This window comes from Eptatretus burgeri, chromosome 12 (genome assembly GCF_056783735.1).
Source record: "Eptatretus burgeri isolate ZD-2024b chromosome 12, Ebu_testis_v1, whole genome shotgun sequence".
Classification (NCBI taxonomy): domain Eukaryota; kingdom Metazoa; phylum Chordata; class Myxini; order Myxiniformes; family Myxinidae; genus Eptatretus; species Eptatretus burgeri.
The window spans coordinates 50,249,051-50,267,865 of record NC_140972.1 but is presented as its reverse complement, the minus strand read 5'-3'; the positions used below and the strand labels follow the sequence as shown (position 1 = coordinate 50,267,865).

At 42.9% G+C, this 18,815-nt stretch overlaps 1 protein-coding gene across 1 annotated transcript in view; it reads left to right on the top strand.

Moving 5' to 3' along the window:
- Nucleotides 1-18,815, top strand: part of STRA6 (signaling receptor and transporter of retinol STRA6) — a 64,792-nt gene that overhangs the window by 14,524 nt on the left and 31,453 nt on the right. The window contains exons 5-14 of the mRNA XM_085850491.1: nucleotides 1,304-1,389; nucleotides 2,217-2,353; nucleotides 6,101-6,267; nucleotides 6,430-6,555; nucleotides 6,754-6,827; nucleotides 6,924-6,985; nucleotides 7,387-7,448; nucleotides 14,832-14,994; nucleotides 15,329-15,404; nucleotides 15,516-15,600. Of these exons, the coding sequence (XP_085706617.1) occupies nucleotides 1,304-1,389; nucleotides 2,217-2,353; nucleotides 6,101-6,267; nucleotides 6,430-6,555; nucleotides 6,754-6,827; nucleotides 6,924-6,985; nucleotides 7,387-7,448; nucleotides 14,832-14,994; nucleotides 15,329-15,404; nucleotides 15,516-15,600 (1,038 nt within the window). The remainder of the gene's footprint in view (nucleotides 1-1,303; nucleotides 1,390-2,216; nucleotides 2,354-6,100; nucleotides 6,268-6,429; nucleotides 6,556-6,753; nucleotides 6,828-6,923; nucleotides 6,986-7,386; nucleotides 7,449-14,831; nucleotides 14,995-15,328; nucleotides 15,405-15,515; nucleotides 15,601-18,815) is intronic.

Here is an 18,815-nt window from a genome sequence, read left to right as displayed (position 1 = left end):
CGTGGGTACTTTGGTAGGTCGAATTTGGCGAACAACCCTATCCCACGTGGGGGCCGATTGGCATGATCGTGGTGAGGCCGAAAGGCCCACCCGTGACTAGCTCCCGGCGTTAGTCCGAGAGGGTCACGACAGAATTGTCCGTCCGGTGGGCGACGTGCCGCGATTCGAGTTACGTGGCCGTTCGCATGCCGGCGGGCGCGAATTCGCAACAATTTGTTATCCTGACAATCTTAATTATAAATATTCTCGTTTGTGTGTCGATATTATATATATATATATATATATATATATATATATATATATATATATATATATATATATATATATATATATATATCCGCCAAGACCTCCGCACCTCTGCCAAGACCACCACCACCATGAGGATCCCGATAAAGACCGCAGACCGCCAAAAGACCTAGAAAAAGACCTCAGACCAGGCCAAGATCGCAGACAATGACTGCAGACCAAAGACCATAGAGCGCAGACGACGACTGCAGACCAAAGACCAAAGAGCCCAGATGACGACTGCAGACGAAAGACCAAAGAGCCCAGACGACGACTGCAGACCAAAGAGCCCCGACCCCTGACTTGACCACCTTTCTTATCCTTCCCCCGGGTGGGTGGAGGGATCCACTCTGAGGTAACTCGCCTCCAGGTTGGTCGGGGGGCGTCGGGCGATCGGTGTCCTCCCCTCATTGGACGAGGCAAACACTCCATCTGGCTGGGGCTGGGTTGGCCCTGAGGTGATCTCACCCCCGATTGGACGAGGGGAACTTCCATCTGGCTGGGGCCGTGTCGGCCCTGAGGCGAGGGAGCTCCGCCCACATCCGTAGCCTTGAACACTTGGGTTATGGTGCCGTGGTGTGAAGTGAATTGATGTGGAAAACGAACTTAAAAATAACTCGCAGTGCACATACACTTAATCATCCATTAAACATAGGGACGGGACCCTAACTATGAACACATACTTATCGAAATAAGTGAACTGCAGGGACTCTGGCAGTTGTGTGCAAATGGCTGCCAGATTCGTAATAATATAATGTTGCATGATTCATATTCTTCAAAATTGTTTTCCATCAATCGACAAAAATACAATCAATTACTTTTTTACACAATTAACTTTATGTTTCGTCATACACAATTAAGGTTATATTCGTCAACTCCACCCAGACCATGCCTTACAACCTAATACATTATCGTGATTGTATGATCTAAAGTTTTAAAATATAACGTTGAAAGTGACTGTTAATTTAATTTAATTGATAAATACAAGCTAATTCTCTGCTCTTTCAATCTGCCGCAGCTCATTGTCATATTCCTGCTTTCCTTCCTTGTCAAACGAAAAAGCCTTTGGAAGACTTCCTGTCATGGCTCCCCTGGGTTGTTGGTGTAAGTATATCCTTTATTAGCCCTCGTTGGACTTGGTCCGAAATGTAGGCTTATTTATTTGGTCTCGATTTCCGTGTGCGTGTGTGCATGCGTCCACAACCGTATCTCGGACATGTATGGACCGATTTTATTCGTACTTGGCGCAAAGATGACTCATGATGGTTATGCATATGCACATCATTTTGTTTCGCGATAAGATGAAAGATGGCCAACCGGCGGCCATTTTAGTTGTAAAAAAAAATCCTGGCGTCGAACACGTCCTCAACCATTCTTCAGACATGCATTTACCAATCTTTTTCAAACTTGGCACACAGATAAGGAATCATGGCTTGCATATGCACGTCGTTTTTTTCTTCTTCCGAGATCAGATCCAAGATGGCCGACTGGTGGCCATTTTGTTACTTAAATGCGTCACCAACCATTTCTCAAAGATGCATGGTCCGATTTTGTTCAAACTTGGCACAAGCACAGTACATGATGACGTGCACGTGAGCCTCACTTTATTTTGCGATCTGATCAAAGATGGCCGACTGGTTGACTGGCGGCCATTTTAGTTGTACATAAATGCGGGCTCGCCCTTTAACTCCTTACAGCAAATTTACTTAAACAGTGGGGGCAATGACATTGTATGTCATTTTTACTTGTTTAACCTGCTTTCACTGTGTTGATTTCACCACAAATTTTGCATTGGAAGAGAGGAGGTCCTTCACCAACTACGAAGCCTATTTTAACATATGCAAAATTTTCTGCCATTTCAGAGTTTGAAAATTTGGCCAATGAGAAAAGATTTGCCATACTAAATCCATCATTTATATTTGTCTCTGCAGTCCAGTGTGGTATCCAGAAGGTCTTCCAGACCGCAGGGTGTTTGCTGCCGCCTTTGGACTCCTCGTTTGTGCATTCTTCAGGGTGACCTTAGAAGATCAACCGCTACCTTTCATCACATCTCAAAAGCAGCACAAAGGTGCTGTATACATGTCATGCTTTCATCTCTCACTATCATGCTGTGTATGTCATCAATTGAGGAATCGCTGAGATCAAGTATTTCCTGTCAATGGAAGTTTGGACATAATGGGTTGGTTAACAGCAGTTTTGAAATATATAATGCATTTTTAAAACACAAAATTATATTGTTTACAGATCGCACCAGACACAACCATTATGTACTCCAACAGAACTCTTATCCACGTTCGTCCAATAATTATATGAAATACGTTATATTTTATGAAATAAGTACATTGAAAATATATTGACTCTGCGACCGAGGGATGCAGAGGCAGCAAATGTACTTTTGAGCTGTCTAGCCTTGGTTTGAATCCCAACCAAATTACATACTATCGGGGTGGTGATTGCCGGCTATGAGTCGAATCACAAAGCGCACCATTCCTCAGGTGGGTATTAACCTGAATGTCCCATCTGCTAGCATTAGCTGGACATTAAAGATCCTTCGGTCTTTTGATGAAGTCGGGTTAGTTATCACTGACATCCTGAACAAATTACAAAATTCCTGCCAAAATCACCTTCAGTTGGGGCAGGCCAGCAGGCTCATCAAATACTTGGGCCAATGGAACTCCTGTGGTCGACCCCACAAGGTGGGATTACAGCACTATTTTTAAATACAGTAAGCCCCAAATTGAGCAATCTCTACTGCATCTAGTTTATTACCCCGGCCAGAGGAGAGGGTATTTCATTTGGGTCTGTCTGTGTGTCTGTCTGTTTACTTGGCAATTTTTTTTGACAAGTATGTTGATCACTTCCGTTTATTTGTCTATCCGCTCACCTATAATTGCCTACATGTCACAATTTTTAACTGATCTTCACGAAACTTCACCAAATGGTGCAGTTGATGGTCCAACGGAATCATATTGGTTTTTGAAGTCAAAAGGTCAAAAGATAATTATCAAAGGCCAAAGGTCAACAACTTTTTAAAATTTCAAAAATCCTCAATTTTCATCCAATTGACTTCAAATTTGAAAATAATTTGCATATCAGGTCAGTGAATTCAACCATCAATTATGTTTGAGGTCAACATCAGCCAAAAGGTCAAAATAGGCCAGATTTCTAAAATCCTCAATTTTCATCCAATTGACATAAAATTTGAAGAGCATTTGCATATCAGGTGACTGATTTCAACCAAATATTATTTTTGAGGTCAACGTTGGCCACAAGGTCAACATAGGCCAAAAGGTCACCAACGGCTGAAAGGCCAGACCGGCAAGCAGCAGCTTCTTTGCTCTCTGCAGATCTGGGTAAAATCACAAACTGGTCCAACACGTGGAACATATCTTTCAATCCTGACAAATCTCACACTCTCATTTTGTCTCTCCGAAAGGACCGTTTAGAACCCCCCCCCCCCCAATCTACTTTCTTAACAATCCTCTGGAAGAAGTCCTTTCATTCAAGCTTCTGGGTCTCACTATTTGCCATATTTTTTTCCTGGGAAAGCCACATTTCCAACCTGGCCTCCAAAGCCAGTCGCCGACTGGGAATCCTCTGTCGTGCAAAGTCATTCCTCGGCCCACCTGAGCTCCTGACCACATACAAAACTTTGGTCTGCAGCCTGATGGAGTACTGCTCTCCCCTCTGGGCTGGTGCTCCTGCCTCTCAGCTTTCTCCGCTTCACGCTGTGGAAACCAAGGCATTTCTGATCATTAGCATCTCCCGCTGTGAGACCAAGTCTTTGGGCCTCTCACTCTCACCACAGGCAGGTCGATGGTCTTTCTGTCTTCTACCGTCTCCTCTCCGGTCTGCCCCCCCCCCACGCTCTCTCTGCGATATGTCCCCCCATATTTCCGCAGGGTGCTCAAGGTCCGCCAGCGACCCCCTTCTGGTAAAACTACCAAAATCACGAATCTCTGCTTACCTTCACTCTTTCATTCCTCTTTCTACCTGCCTTTGGAATAAACTCCCTCACTTTCTTCAATCCCACTCTTCCCTCCAGGCCTTCAAAACAGCTGTTCATCACCACCTCTTATCTTCCGCCATCAAAAACCTCGATCTTTTCTACCCCCGTTAATCCACCCCAAACCCACATCCTTCAACTTCCCTGCATTCTTTCCTGAAAGTCCCTGTGGTGTCCATCTTGTATACTCTGTGTTCCCCACCCCTTCTCTCTCCCTTCCACAGATATCCTAATATCCATGTGCCCCACTGTTCTGTCCTTCCCTCCTCCCCCCTCCTGCCCCCCAAGCTGTCTGTTGTGTGTTAGCTCTCATATGAGCCTCGACAATGTATACAAAAAAGACAAAGGGCCAAATTTCTAAAATCCTCAATTTTCATCCGATTGACTTAAAATTTGAAGAGCATTTGCATATCACATCACTGAATTCACCCAAGTATTATTTTTGAGGTCAACGTTGGCCACAAGGTCAACATAGGCCAAAATGTCAAGGTAGGCCATATTTCTAAAATCCTCAATTTTCATCCAGTTGACTTGAAATTTGAGGAACATTTGCATTTCACGTCACTGAATTCAACCAAGTATTATTTTTGAAGTCAACTCTGGCCAAATTTCTAAAATCCTCAATTTTACTCCGATTAACTTGAAATTTGAAGAGTATTCGCATATAATATCAGGTCACTGAATTCAACCATTTATTATTTTTGAGGTCTTTGCAGGCCAAAAGGTCAACATGAGCCAACTTTCTAAAACTGTCAATTTCCATCCGATTGACTTGAAATTTGCCCACAAAGCAGTTATTTACTATAGCATTGATTTATTGGTACATTTTGCCGATTCTGTCCCACATTGACTTCCTCCTCGGTATCATTATTCTACCAGGTGAGCACCCAGTGGTATTCTCCAGATATATATATATATATATATATATATTTGAATAAAGCTCACTTGGCTGTGTCTGGATGAATTTGAAGGTAGAAGAGCAGCAACTGAAATCCGAGTCCTATCCAGGTTTCTACTGATGACTTAATCTTTGCTTTTTGCTTGTTCGGGTTCCTTCTGATGACTGCAATGCAGGACCGTACCGATTTGGTCTTCCATTTGGTTTGAATTGAATTTATTTTCATACCATTCCAAATTCAATTGAATAATAATAAATGTCATGTGTCAGGGTCAAGTGTCTGATCAAAGCGGTACGTCTTGGTACCCGGTCACCACTGCCAGCCATTATAAAGTGACAGTTCTCGTTATGTCTATTATTAATTATGTAACACACCAGTACACAAACGCCACACAAAAGACAAAAACACAAAACTACGCAAACACCACAAAAAACAAGTCCTGTTGAGGGTTTGCAATCTCTGAGTGCTCTTTTTCTTGTTTTAAATTTGTAATTTTTCAAATCTTTTTCTTTTTAACTTCCTTCTCTTTTAACCATGTTCAGTGGCTTTTGGTTTTTCACTGAAAGGCATTATATAGAAAAATGAATCTGTTTTGAACTGATATGCTACGACTAAAACAAATGAATGCAAATCGTCAGGATTGTTTTTTCCAAGGCTGGTCTTTAGGTCGCATTACACCAAGGCATATGAATTGCATTGTTCACCCCAGTGATGAGGAAATTGTGAAAACCTTTCAATGTGCTACATCAGCAGTTTTAGCAATAATTAACACATTGGTCAGCTATCTGACTTGGCAGCCATTTTGATTGTGTAAGTGTTACACTCAGAGTGTAACAAAACTTCAAAACAATTAAAATATAGCAGTTAATCCAGCCAATGGCTGAGTGATGTCTTGTCACTTTATCTGCAGAACTGCTCATGGTTGCGGCTTTCCTGTACTACGGTGTGCTCTACTTCCCATTATTGGCATGCGCACAAATTTCGAACCGAAACGCCCATGTCCTGGGATGCCTCTTCTCCTGGGTCTACCTGGGTAGTCTCGTCTCACAGAAAATGCAATGTCCACGTACGTCAATGGTCAGTAAAGGCAATCAAGTTACTTGAATCAATTACAAAAATCATTACATATTGTTTTCACAGCAAAGTTGCGTTATTATGGGGATTCTTTAAAATTTGTTATTGGATTTTATCAAGATATTATGGTCACACAAATATTCCCAACCCTATTTTTTTCAACAGTTTTATGCCCACTACTCCCTCCTTGCTGCATTTCCACAAATACTGTGTCTGCTTTATCTAAGTATCAAGTACCCGCTACTCATTTACAATGACTTCGCCAACGAATCAGAATTCGGCAACAATCAGGTAAGGACATTTTGACATTTTTTTCAGTCAACTTTGATATAGGAGGCTCTCATTATACATACGATGCTTTGTTCTTCATGCTCAGTGTAAGTTGGTTCATTTCTTTCCACTCTTTGTGTTTCATGTCCATGAAAGCAGGTATTGGCTGCGCAAACTGTACCTCGTTATAACAACTGGTGTGTGTTTTTCGATCCGTAGAAAATGTGCTGCTTGCAAAGCCATCAATTGGAGTATGTACAGCAACTGTTCAAGCGTAAGATCTCCAAAATGAGGTAGTGTGTTGCATCTTCTGCAAAATTGTGCAAGAATTCCGGCGATTGTGACTCTCATTGCTCAGTCTCTTAAACCTGTCGCTGCCTTTCCCACAGCGAGGAAACGTCGTCCGTGTGTTCATCTGTGTGGGCGTATCTCTCTTATTCTGACATTAAAGGTGAGTAGTTAATAAAGTAGTACACATTTGGGTTCTATTGCTCTTGCTTCCTTACTCTGTTTCAATTCCCTGCATGAGCAAGTCAATAATATTTCATTAATTAAAAGAAGGTATTGAACTATTGAGAGTTCATGAAATATTGTTTCTATGATAGTAAAGGAGAAGGGAGATGAGTTTAGGAGAAAGTGGAAACAAAGGAAAGAAAGTTAGGAGGAAATATATCTCATGGGAGGGGGGAAGAGGAATGTAAATGTGTTAATATATGGTGAAAGGGGGTGAATAAGAAGGGGGTGGTTAAAAATCCCCCAGTTTGTATGATTCTATGTAAATGGCTCCTAACATTATAGGTAAAAAAACAATAATGTTAATTTTCTTCTCATTATGTGTAAAATTGCCTTCAGGATTCAGCTATCCATCAACTTCGATAATATCCATGGTGGTATCAGTCATCACAGTCTATCAGGTGAGTCGAGTAACAAACAACTTTGTGTTTCTGCCTACTTTCCCTTTGGAGTTGCTGTCTTGAGATACATCTCTATTTATTCAGATCGAGCTAGCTGCAAGCCTCAGGTTTAAAGATTATTTTCTCTTGCTGATGATGGAATGAAGACAGAAATTTTTTTGGCTGAAGCTTTGAAATACTGCTGAAGCTTTGAAATTCCATGGCTGAAGCTTTGAAATACTGCTTTGAACTATGGAACTTTGGTGTTTTAAAAAAAAAAAAAATTTTTTTGGAGATATCTTACTGTGGACCCTCTGCATGGAAAAGGTCTGACATGAAAGGGTCAAAACGTCGATGACGGACGGTGCCCCATTACTTACAATCCAAATTGTCATTAAACCAGGCACTCAAGATTAAATGAATTATTTCAGAGATTCATTCTCTCTCTCTCTCTCTCTCTCTCTCTCTCTCTCTCTCTCTCTCTCTCTCTCTCTCTCTCTCTCTCTCTGTCTCTCTGTCTCTCTGTCTCTCTGTCTCTCTGTCTCTCTGTCTCTCTGTCTCTCTGTCTCTCTCTCTGTCTCTCCAAATAGCAGTTGACAGGTCAAAATACAAATTTGACAGCAAAATGACATCGTTGTATTTAGTCTTGTGGATTGCCTTTAGTCCTTCATGAAATTATCAAAGTTCACAGTCATTCATGATGTGATGGATTGTTTGGTCTAGGTGTCCACAGTTGCATGCTGGGCTGTCCTTGTATTTTCAGTTTAGGAGGGGGTGTGATGTCCTCACATGGAGCACATGAATCCAGTATGGTCCATTGTGTGGTCCATTGTTTTCCAAGAAGGTCGAACACTGGAGGCTCCTCTGTGGGATCACGAATGTTGGTGTCTGTGAGTATTTTGTTGGTGATGTTGGTGTCTGTCCACAGACGACATCTCTGATATTTTTGCCAAGACTTGCATCACTCAATGTCTTGGTAGAAACTGAGAATGGCTTGCGAGATACAAGGAGTGCATTTTGGAAAGTCCTGCAGGTCCTCCTGAATGGGAAGTTCACGTTTGGCTTCAATTTTCTTCTGTTTTTCTTCTGATGTGTAAAATTGCCTCCAGGATTCAGGAAAGTCCTGGGAAAGCCACATTTCCAAGTTGGCCTCCAAATCCCGTCACCGACTGAGCATCCTCCATCATGCAAAGTCCTTCTTTGGCACACTTGAGCTCTTCACCAAACTGACATTTCATCTGCAGCTTTATGGAGTACTGCTCTCTCCTCTGGGCTGGTGCTCCCGCCTCTCATATTTCTTGGCTTCACGCTGTGGAAACCAAGGCATTTAGGATCATTGGTATCTCCCGTAATGTGGCCGGGTCTTTGGGTGTCTAACTCTCTCACGAGAGGCAGGTTGGTGATCTTTCTGTCTTCTACTGTCTCCTCTCTGGTCTTGCCCCCTTGCTCGATCGGTGATATATCCCCCCCCCCCCCATATTTGACCAGGGCACTCAAGGTCGGCCAGCAACCCCCTTCTGGTAAAACTACCAAAATCAAGAATCACTGCTCACTCTATCATTCCTCTCTTTTTCCTGCCATTGAAACAAACTCCCTCACTCTCCTCAATCCCACTCTACATTCCAAGTCTTCAAAACAGCTGTTCACCGACATCTCTCATCTTCCCCCATCCAAAACCACGATATTTTCTACCCCTGTTAAACAACCCCAAACCCACCTCTTTCTAATTCCCTGTTTTCCTTCCTGAAAGTCCCTGCTGTGTTTTGCTTCCCTCTCTCACATACACAGTCAAAGGGTGGAGGATCTCCTTGTGAGCGAACAGCCATCCATGTTTCGTGCCAAACTGTGTCTGAGAATATCCTCCTGCAGTTGGGTTACTTCTTGTTAGCAGGTTGGTTGCAGGATTTACAATCCAGCCACCATAAAACCCTTCATTCCGCAAAACATTCCAGAAGCAGAAAAAATCTAAAACCCCACTCCGTGGGAGTACCTCCTGTGCAGCTTCCCTTTGCAGGGCAGCTCACTGGATAATGGGATTGGGGCAAAGCCTTCGGGACCCCCAATGTTTGATGATAGGAGGGAAATCATGGGGTAACATTTCTGGGTCAGATGGCAGGAGAGTGTGTCGGAGTGGTGCTGAGGTGTCGTCCACCAGACGGTGGTCTCCTTGGGTTAACCTGAGGCGATCCCTTAGGGTGGGTGCCTGGAATGTCCTATCCCTAAGAGAGGATGATCACCTGTCTCTGTTATCATCTAAGCTCAAGCATTTGGACATCGGTATTGCAGCTCTCTCTGAGGTTCTGAGACTGGATTGCGGCGAGATCATGGAGGGTGGTTACACATATTATTGGTCTGGTTGCTCTGATGGTTACCATTCCCAAGAAGTTGCTGTCGCTGTGTCCAATAAGCTGACTCCAATGATAATTGAGGTAACACCGGTCAACGAGGGTATTATGAGACTAAGGATTTGTCACTGCTTGGGTGTCATTTCCCTGCTCTCTGGATGTGCTCCAATTGAGGCGAGTGATCTCACTGTGAAGGATGCAATCTATACCACGCTTGAGTCTGTGGTTGATCAGTGCCCCAGGCGAGATCCACTTCTAGTCTTGAGGGATTTCAATGCATCGACTGGAACTGATAGTGATGCTTCTGAGACATGTGTGTTGGTCCCCATGGGTCTGGAACTGTGAACCTGAATAGCACAAAGTTCCTTGACTTTGCAAGAAGTCATGGACTTAGGGTGACTGGTTCATGGTTTCAGCGCTGACAAGCTCATCGCTGGACTTGGTATTCCAAAGCGGGCAGTGTGGCAAAGGAGATTGACCATGTCCACTGGAGGATGATCTGGAACTGCATGGTCTACCGGATTGCTCAGTTCCTCAATACTGACCACCGGCTTGTTGCAGCAACTCTTAGGTTGCACCTTAAATCCAGGAGAATGGTACCATCCCAGCCTAGGTGGGATGTTGGCAACCTCAAGGATGAACGGGTAGCTGAGGAGTTTGCGAACAGGCTAATTGGAGATTTGCGGGGTCTGGGTGCTTTGGGAGATCCTGAAGAGTTGTGAGTGCCGTCAAGACCACCATCCTTGATGTTGCCGGTGGATGTCTTGGAACTCACCGTGGGGTGAAGAAGAATTTTATCTCTCAAGGGACACTGGATACCATTGACCAGAGTCACAAGGCCAGGCTGAATGGCAGAGCTGAGCTGTTCAGGGAGCCGAGGCGTAAAACTGTACATGTGCTCAGGGTGGACAAGGAGGCCCATGTGCAAGGAATCTGTGAGGAGGTAGAGAATCACCTGTGGTCAAGTGATTCTCGTCCTGCTTACAGGGGAATTCATGCATTACGTTCATCCAAGACCATCCCTCGTGTACTGCAGTTAGAGCAGAGGGTGGTCGGCTCTTGACAGAGGAGACCGAAGTGAAGGCCCGCTTGGCCGGTTACTTTCAGCGGTTGTACCAGGCTGATCCACCAGCTGCCGAGTTGGACCTCAGGGGTGTCACAATCCTTGTTGCTGACCATCCAATCAAATGTGGTCCACCTTCGTTTGTGGAAACACAAGCTGCAGTAAACTGGTTGAAATGGGGTAAAGCTCCAGGGATGTTGAACTTCTCAAGGCTGGTGGAAATGCTGCACTCATGTCATTACATGCAGTTCTGTGCTCTGTCTGGAACACAGGCATCATCCCAACTGACTGGAAGAGGGGCCTTGTTGTCCCTCTCTGGAAAGGGAAGTGTAATCGCCTAGACTGCAACAATGCCAAGGGGTGACGCTCCTCTCAGTGCCGGGCAAGGTCTTTGCTTGGATAATTCTTGATCGGGTTCACTACCATCTGCTTGAGCACCAGTGTCCAGAGCAGTCAGGCTTTACACCAAAGAGGTCAATGATTGACCGTATCCTTCCTCTTCGGGTTCTCACCGAATACAGATTAGAGTTTCGGCAGTGGCTGCTTGCAGCATATGTTGATCTCAGTAAAGCGTTCGATTCGGTGAATCGGGATGCCCTCTGGAGGATTCTTGGTCTTCGTGGGGTGCCACAAAAACGGATCACTCTGATGTCTGAACAATACTCTGGTATTGAAAGTGCTGTACGATCTGGTGGTACCATCTCTGACTTATTTCCAGTTTTTGCTGGAGTTCGTCAGGGGTGTGTATTGGCCCCCACACTTTTCAGCACTTGTATGGACTGGATTCTGGGGAGGATGTCGGAGAGATCAAGCTGCCGTGCATTGTTTGGGAATGTCAAGATCTCTGACTTTGATTTCGCAGATGATGCAGTCATCTTTGTGGAGACTCTGGATGTCCTTTTGGGGGCCCTTCAGGTTTTGAATGAGGAATCGGAGCCCCTGGGATTATGGGTTTCCTGGGTCAAAACTAAGATCCAGGCTTCCAATGACATCTTGGATGCTGCTGCCCTGTCTGTGCCTGTTTGTGGTGAGGATGTTGAGGTCGTGGAGAGATTCACTTACCTTGGCAGTGATATTCATGTCTCTGCTGGCTGTGGGCCAGAGGTCAACAGACGTCTGGGTCGGGCCTGGGGACTCATGGATTCACTGTATCATGGGGTGTGGTGCTGCTGGTACCTGTGCGGGAGGACGAAAGTCCGAGTCTTCAGGTCCTTGTTGCTTCCACTCTTGCTCTATGGATGTGAGACTTGGACTCTGACCAAGGATCTGAGATGGAGACTTAATTCCTTTGGTACCAGGTCTCTTCAGATAATCCTTGGCTATCGCTGGTCAGACTGTGTCCAATGAGCGGTTGCTGAGAGAGACTCAGATGAGATTTGTTACCTGCATAGTCCGTGAGTGTCACCTGCGGCTGCATAGACATGCGGCTCGTTTTCCTGACGCTGATCCTGCTCACCAGATTCTCTCAGCGATGGAGTCTCATGAGTCGAGATGGCCAATGGGCTGACCATGTGCCTCATGGTTGCAGCAGGATAATCTCCATCTCAAGGAAATGGGGATGGGCCAGGCATCTGCCTGGGGGATGGCCAGCTGGAGGCCCCTGGAGTACCGGCGGAAAGTGGACGCAGCGACACGCTGCTCTGGTGCATGCTCCCATTCTTGACCTGACCTCTCGCACCCCCTCTTGTATCCTGCTCCCTTTGTTGTATATTCTTTGTGTTAGCCTCTTATATGAGTCTCAATGAAGGATTCCAATTTTTTTCAGTCATACTGTCGCACCATTCTGGCTTTTCGACGTTTGTCACTTGGTGGGATATTAAACAATACTGGGGGCCATTGTACAGGTGTTGATCTCAGCACTCCACTGATTATATATCTGCATTGATGGATGTGTTTGGGGTAATCCTCCAATGTGAGTGTTTAAACCATGCATTATGTGAAAGGTATGTAATACATTTAAATTTTCTGGCCGTTCTTTCTTCATTTATCTTTCTTTTCCTGCCTTTTCTTGTTTTCCTGCTTCTCATTTCTACTCTTATTGTTGCCTTATTTTGTCAATCTATGCTTACGAGTAAGTGTTTTTGTGCTATTATCACCTTGCATGCACTCATGGCATCCAACAGATTTATCGTTACTTTTTTTCCTCTTGCTGTAAGCTTCATGGTGGAAGCAGTGCTGCTCAGGACTTGTGTTGATAAGCTTTCGGAAATCCCTGCGACCACTGAAGCCCCTTTTGGGCAGGTGGTCCACTGTACTGCCCTGGGAGATCTCTCTAATTATTTTGCTGCCGATTCTGTGTTCCTGCCTGTCGACCTGATTTTAGGTTTTGGTTTTTTTGCTTCTATTAACACAAGTAAGGAGAGCCTAATAATGCCCTTTAACGAACTGCACATTACACTGAAATTAACAGGAGCTTTATTTTTATTTTTTATTTGGAAGCCCCCTTTTGAAATTCCAGCCTGCTTTTTGTTGGACATATTTTTACTCAATTCTCATAGCAACATCACATATTGGTTTTGCAATATATAACTATTTAGTTTTGGATTCAATTTGGGTTGGGGGAGATGAGGGATAATGAGACTTTTACTGAACCATGTAGGAACGTTGAGAAAGGAAATTTGGCACTGGCATGTCAGCCTCAATGACCTTTCTCTTTCAAGCCTTAATACCTCTACTTCCCTCATTGGCCCAATCTCTTGATCTCAATCCCAACAAGAATTTGTGGAATGCTGTGGAATGGATTACAACCTGTCCTAAAAATTGACTTCTAAACAGCATGAAAAGGCAAAAGTCCTCACTGAAAAAAAAACTCGCTTGGTTGTTCCCAGTTTATTAGCAAAATCCAAGCGTCTTGGTTAAATTAATCCTTCGTTGTGTATCATTAAGAATGTCAACGAAACAAGCTGAACCAACCAAAAGAAAATCACTTTTTGATGTGATTTTAAACAATTAATAAACTTACCATGCATTTTCAGTGTTTTTTCTTTCCCCCCAAAAAAATATTCTGTAAAACTCGTTAAAAATAACAGATCCTATTCATATATTGCAGCAAACAAAGATATATATATATATATATATATATATATATATATATATATATATATATATATATATATACATACATACATACATACATATATGGATGTATATACGAGGTATATATAAATGTTTTTTTTACAAAACAATAAATGCTGGTGTTGGGTCAAAGATCAAGATGAGTAAATTGGAACTGTTTCATGTAACCTTCCTCCAATGACATAAATATCCAATTGCATCTTATCAAATTGAACTTCTCAATAATTTCCTCCTGGAATGCCAACTGGGTTTGGCAGCTTATAGAGCATGTGGGTTTCACAAAGCAACTGGCCTGACTTGACATTTGACTCAAAACTGCACTCACAGCAACCAGGGGAATTAAGCACACACGGGTGAAGTTACAGAACAATGCTTTACACACTGAATGTGAACCACTCAATGTGATTCTCCTAATATTAACCAAACATCGTAACACACACACACACACACACACACACACACACACACACACACACACACACACACACACACACACACACACACACACACGCACACTAAACTTGCAGCACCCTGTGACATTAACAACAAGTCCAAGGTTGGTTCCCAGCCACGAAAACGTTGATGACTTATCAAGAGTACCATGCTGCATTCTGCATGGACTATGGGCCTTGGGATATGCACACAGACATAATACACTACATGCACGCACACTTAACTTTGGCTGGGATTCCTCATTGCATTCCATAAAAAAAACATTCTATTTTTATATACATGGAGGAAATTCACATAAGTGACCACATCCCAACCCGAACACTCATATTACATTACACAGTTTGAAATAATTGTTATAACCCTGACGAGACACACATTTCAGGCAAAGTTTCTCATTTCCTGATGCTTTATTGAACATCATAAAATACAAAACGCTACAAACGAGTTTTGACTTTCACTCTTGCCCAGGTGGCGCTGCTTTCCACAGTACTGCTGGTACCTTTGCTCCAGAAAGTGCGATCAGGAGTTGACACTGACATTGCCTACGTCTTGGCTAGCTTTGGCCTCGTGCTATCGCCTGACAACAATGAGGTTGTGAAAATATTCAAGCACTTTTTGTGGACAACAGAAGGTAGCCGAGCTATTCTTTCCTTACATTACCATAGCTCAAATAAATAGTTATGATGTTTGGCATGTCCTGTGAGCAGTTTGCTAACAATGGTGAGATGTGACATCCCAACTTCATATCTCATATAGTGGTCACTTTCTCCATTATATACTGAATGTCTTTATGATTACTGGAAAAGGATACAATGATGTCTCCCATTGCCCCTTCTCTACAGCCTATATGTCCACATATGCATAAGCTCCTCCACCAACCTGAGATTAAAAATGGACAGACTCTTACTTGTAGTTGGTTCGGTTTTTGTGTCTAACTCTATGCCTTGGCTGTGCTCCACCGGTAGTGTGTTACATCGTGAGTATAACAGCGGCCTGCATAACTTCCTTCCACATGATACTGAGGACGTTCGAGTCACAGAGGTAAGCTGTGTTTGTGCACCACTTGACTTAATTCTCAAATTGCAAATGTTAATTAAACACCTCTTTTGTTTTTTTAAAGCACAAACTCAAACCATTTGTTTTTACATGTAGAACACATCTGATGGCAATATATAAAGGAGAATTTCCTGATGTCCTGAAAAGTGGCATTTCATCGGAGGTCAACAGAAGCTGTGTGGTACGTTCCTCGTGCACCAGCCATTGTTTTTAAGGCCTTTGAAATTCTGCACAGATCTTTATAATAAACTCAGTGTGCCTACCAGTCGTTTTGCTGATGACTTCAATGAAAAGACAGAATGTTGTACATCACAAACTTCTTGCATGTCGATCTGTGAATCTCAAGGAGGATGTAAAATGAAGTGAGATGCAAGAAATGGATATTTTTTATAGCACTTAGTTGTTGCTACTGTCGTGGTTGTTGTTGTTTGTGTGTTCCTTGTATTTTTATATATATATATATATATATATATATATATATATATATATATATATATATATATATATATATATATATATATATATATATATATATATTTTTTTTTTTTTTTTTCTGTTGCTATGAGAAGCATTACCATATGTAATTTTGTGTGCTCCTTCTGTGCCCTTCTAAAGGGTTCCTGCTGTCATACAATAATAAATGTTACCGTTGGAACCGCTACATTAAGCTTGAGGTTCTGCTTTTTCTTCACTCCCGGAAAGACATTCTTTTGAAAGAGGCACGATTATGATTAAACAGACACAAATATTTGGCCGTGTAAATTGATCACTTGCTTTCCAACATTACAATTATTATATTAATACGCTAAGCCATATTTTGTGGACGTATCTCCTCCGAAACTGCCGGATGGATTGTCTCCACTTTCGGCATGCGGGTGCTCTGTGGTCTCATGTTCAGCATGGGCTATGTGAGATCGTGCCAGATGGACAGGTTTGGGAATTTTTGGCGATTTTTCTAATTTTTACATTAATTTGCATGGCGATGTGTGACGTCACCGCTGAGAGGCGTGAGTGCGTCTTCTCTGACGTCATCACGTCTGTCGTCGACAGACCGTCACCTCTGAGAGGCGTAATGCCACTCCTAGAAAACAGCGTCTGCAATGTAAAACCCTCTTCTGCACATGCTGACAACCTCAGAAGGTGAATTTGACGCACAAAATGTCACAAGAATCAGTGTATGTAAAGAAATTCTATAAATCACATTGTGAACACTGGATATATTGACGTCCTAACGAACCACCACTTTAGAAACTTTGCGCGGAGTGCGGGTTTGGCTAGTTGTTATTATTCTACAACAGCAGGAACCCTTTAGAATGAAGTGTGACACACACAGACGGACACTTCTCCGTCCGTTTAATTTACAAATGGGTTGAAGATCACACTTGGGGTCTCTATGGTTCGCCGCTTCTCAAGTCATGCCTTCCTTGAATTGGGAAGCACAAAGTCAGTTGTCCCGTTTCCATTTGGTTGTTTATTTTAAAGGGCTGTGCACACAATGTGTCTCTTTTTGGCAGTTTATTAAACACCCTCCCTCCCCTCTGTGATGCTTGGTGATGCTTTGCCTGATCCCACCCTAAAAGCATAGTGTATTTTGAGTATGGCCCAAAATATCCTACGGTATCTCTCAAAAATGGCATGCCATCGTGTGCCTGTAACTTGGATAAAGTCCACGCTTAGAAATGAAATGGGATATGCAAGTTGGTTATAAAAGGAATGTGGATGTGAAGTTTGAGTAAGTTAATGTTGAGCATGGGGATTGTGCGTCAAAAGACAATAAAACTGATGGATTAACAATTTAATCGGGTGTGGATATGGCACACAGGCATGAGGGCCAAATGGCCTCCTTTGTCTACATTTCCTTGAAAATAATTACCTCTGACACCAAAGGTTTTCATCCGTCTGTCTGTCTGTCTGTCTGTTTGTTTGCTCTGTGAGCAGGATATCTCAAAACTTGAGGATGGATTCGGATGAACTAGGGTCGACAGGCTGAGCGTTTGACAAGGAAGAATTGATTCAATTTTGGTGAAGATCCGAATCCGGATCCGGACATGAGAATTTTCAAATTTTTTAAGTGATTCTTCACCATTGAAAGATGGGGGCAAAACGATATATAGCATGATATTTCAAAAAGTTGTGAATGACATGCCAAAACTCGGTGGATGAGTTGGTTACGTTACAAGAACAAGCCAATTCGATTTTGGTTCAGGTCTGGATCCAGATCTGGCCTATCGGTGGGACACAAAACATTAACTGTTTAGCCTGGTAGAGGTATGCGCTCTACCAAGTGCCATTCTAGTAGAATTATGGAACACGAGCAGAGTATCTGCCCTACGGGCGATCTTGTTCTAAGCATGCAACATGTTCTTCCGATGCACACCTTTATTTGGGTAGTGTATAGGCAACTGACAGCTCTGTAGAGGCAAAAAAAAAAAATACCCCGGGTTACGTTTACGCAATAAGAAAAAAACAACATACCTACTGCTTAAATTAACAAGCTCAAATGAGCTAAGATCCTCGTCCTCTTAACGATGACGTCATAAAAACGAATATGACGTCATTGTGATGTATCAGGTTTGCGATAAATTATCTGTGCTAATGCCCTGCTTGATTCCCGCAAACAAAATTCAAACAGCTTGCCTAGTTTCGGAGATAATGGTATAGGCAATTTCCATTAGCGGCGATATTATGACGTCAACTTTTTTCTAGGAAAAATTTCCAAAATCGGAGATGGTTACTGCCTGCGCGTGGGCTTTCTGCATATACATGGCAAGTTTCACGAAGATCCGATGAAAACTCTGGGTTGTGAAACAAAAAATGTCAAAAAATAGGAACGACGTCATAAAAATTGATATGACGTCATAGTGATGTATCGTATGTGCGGTAATTCATCTCTGCTGATGCCCTGTTCGATTCCCGCAACCAGAATTCAAAAAGCTTGCCTTGTTTCGGAGATAATTTTTTAGGCGATTTCCATTAGCGGAGATATTTTGACGTCATAACTTTTTTTCTTGGAGGAATTTTCAAAATTGGAGATCGTTACTGTCTGCGCAGTGCAGGGTATTTTTACATATATACGCCAAGTTGCAGGAAGTTTTGATGAAAACTGTAGGCTGTGAAACAAAAAAGTCCACAAGAAGAAGATGAAGAACAACAACGTGAGTCAGACTTAGAGATCCTCCACGAGGATCTAAAAATGTCTCACAGCACTGGAAAACGTGGGGACAAGAATACTGTACTGTAAATGGTGGGAACTTGTAATACCGGTGAAAACCTGGAGGTGGCGCTACACGATACACATTTACTTAGAGAATTTGTATCACCCCTCCCCCAAAGACCATCGGCAAAGATAAAAACATCCCATTAGGGCTTATTCAGATGACGTCACCGGTCACGTGA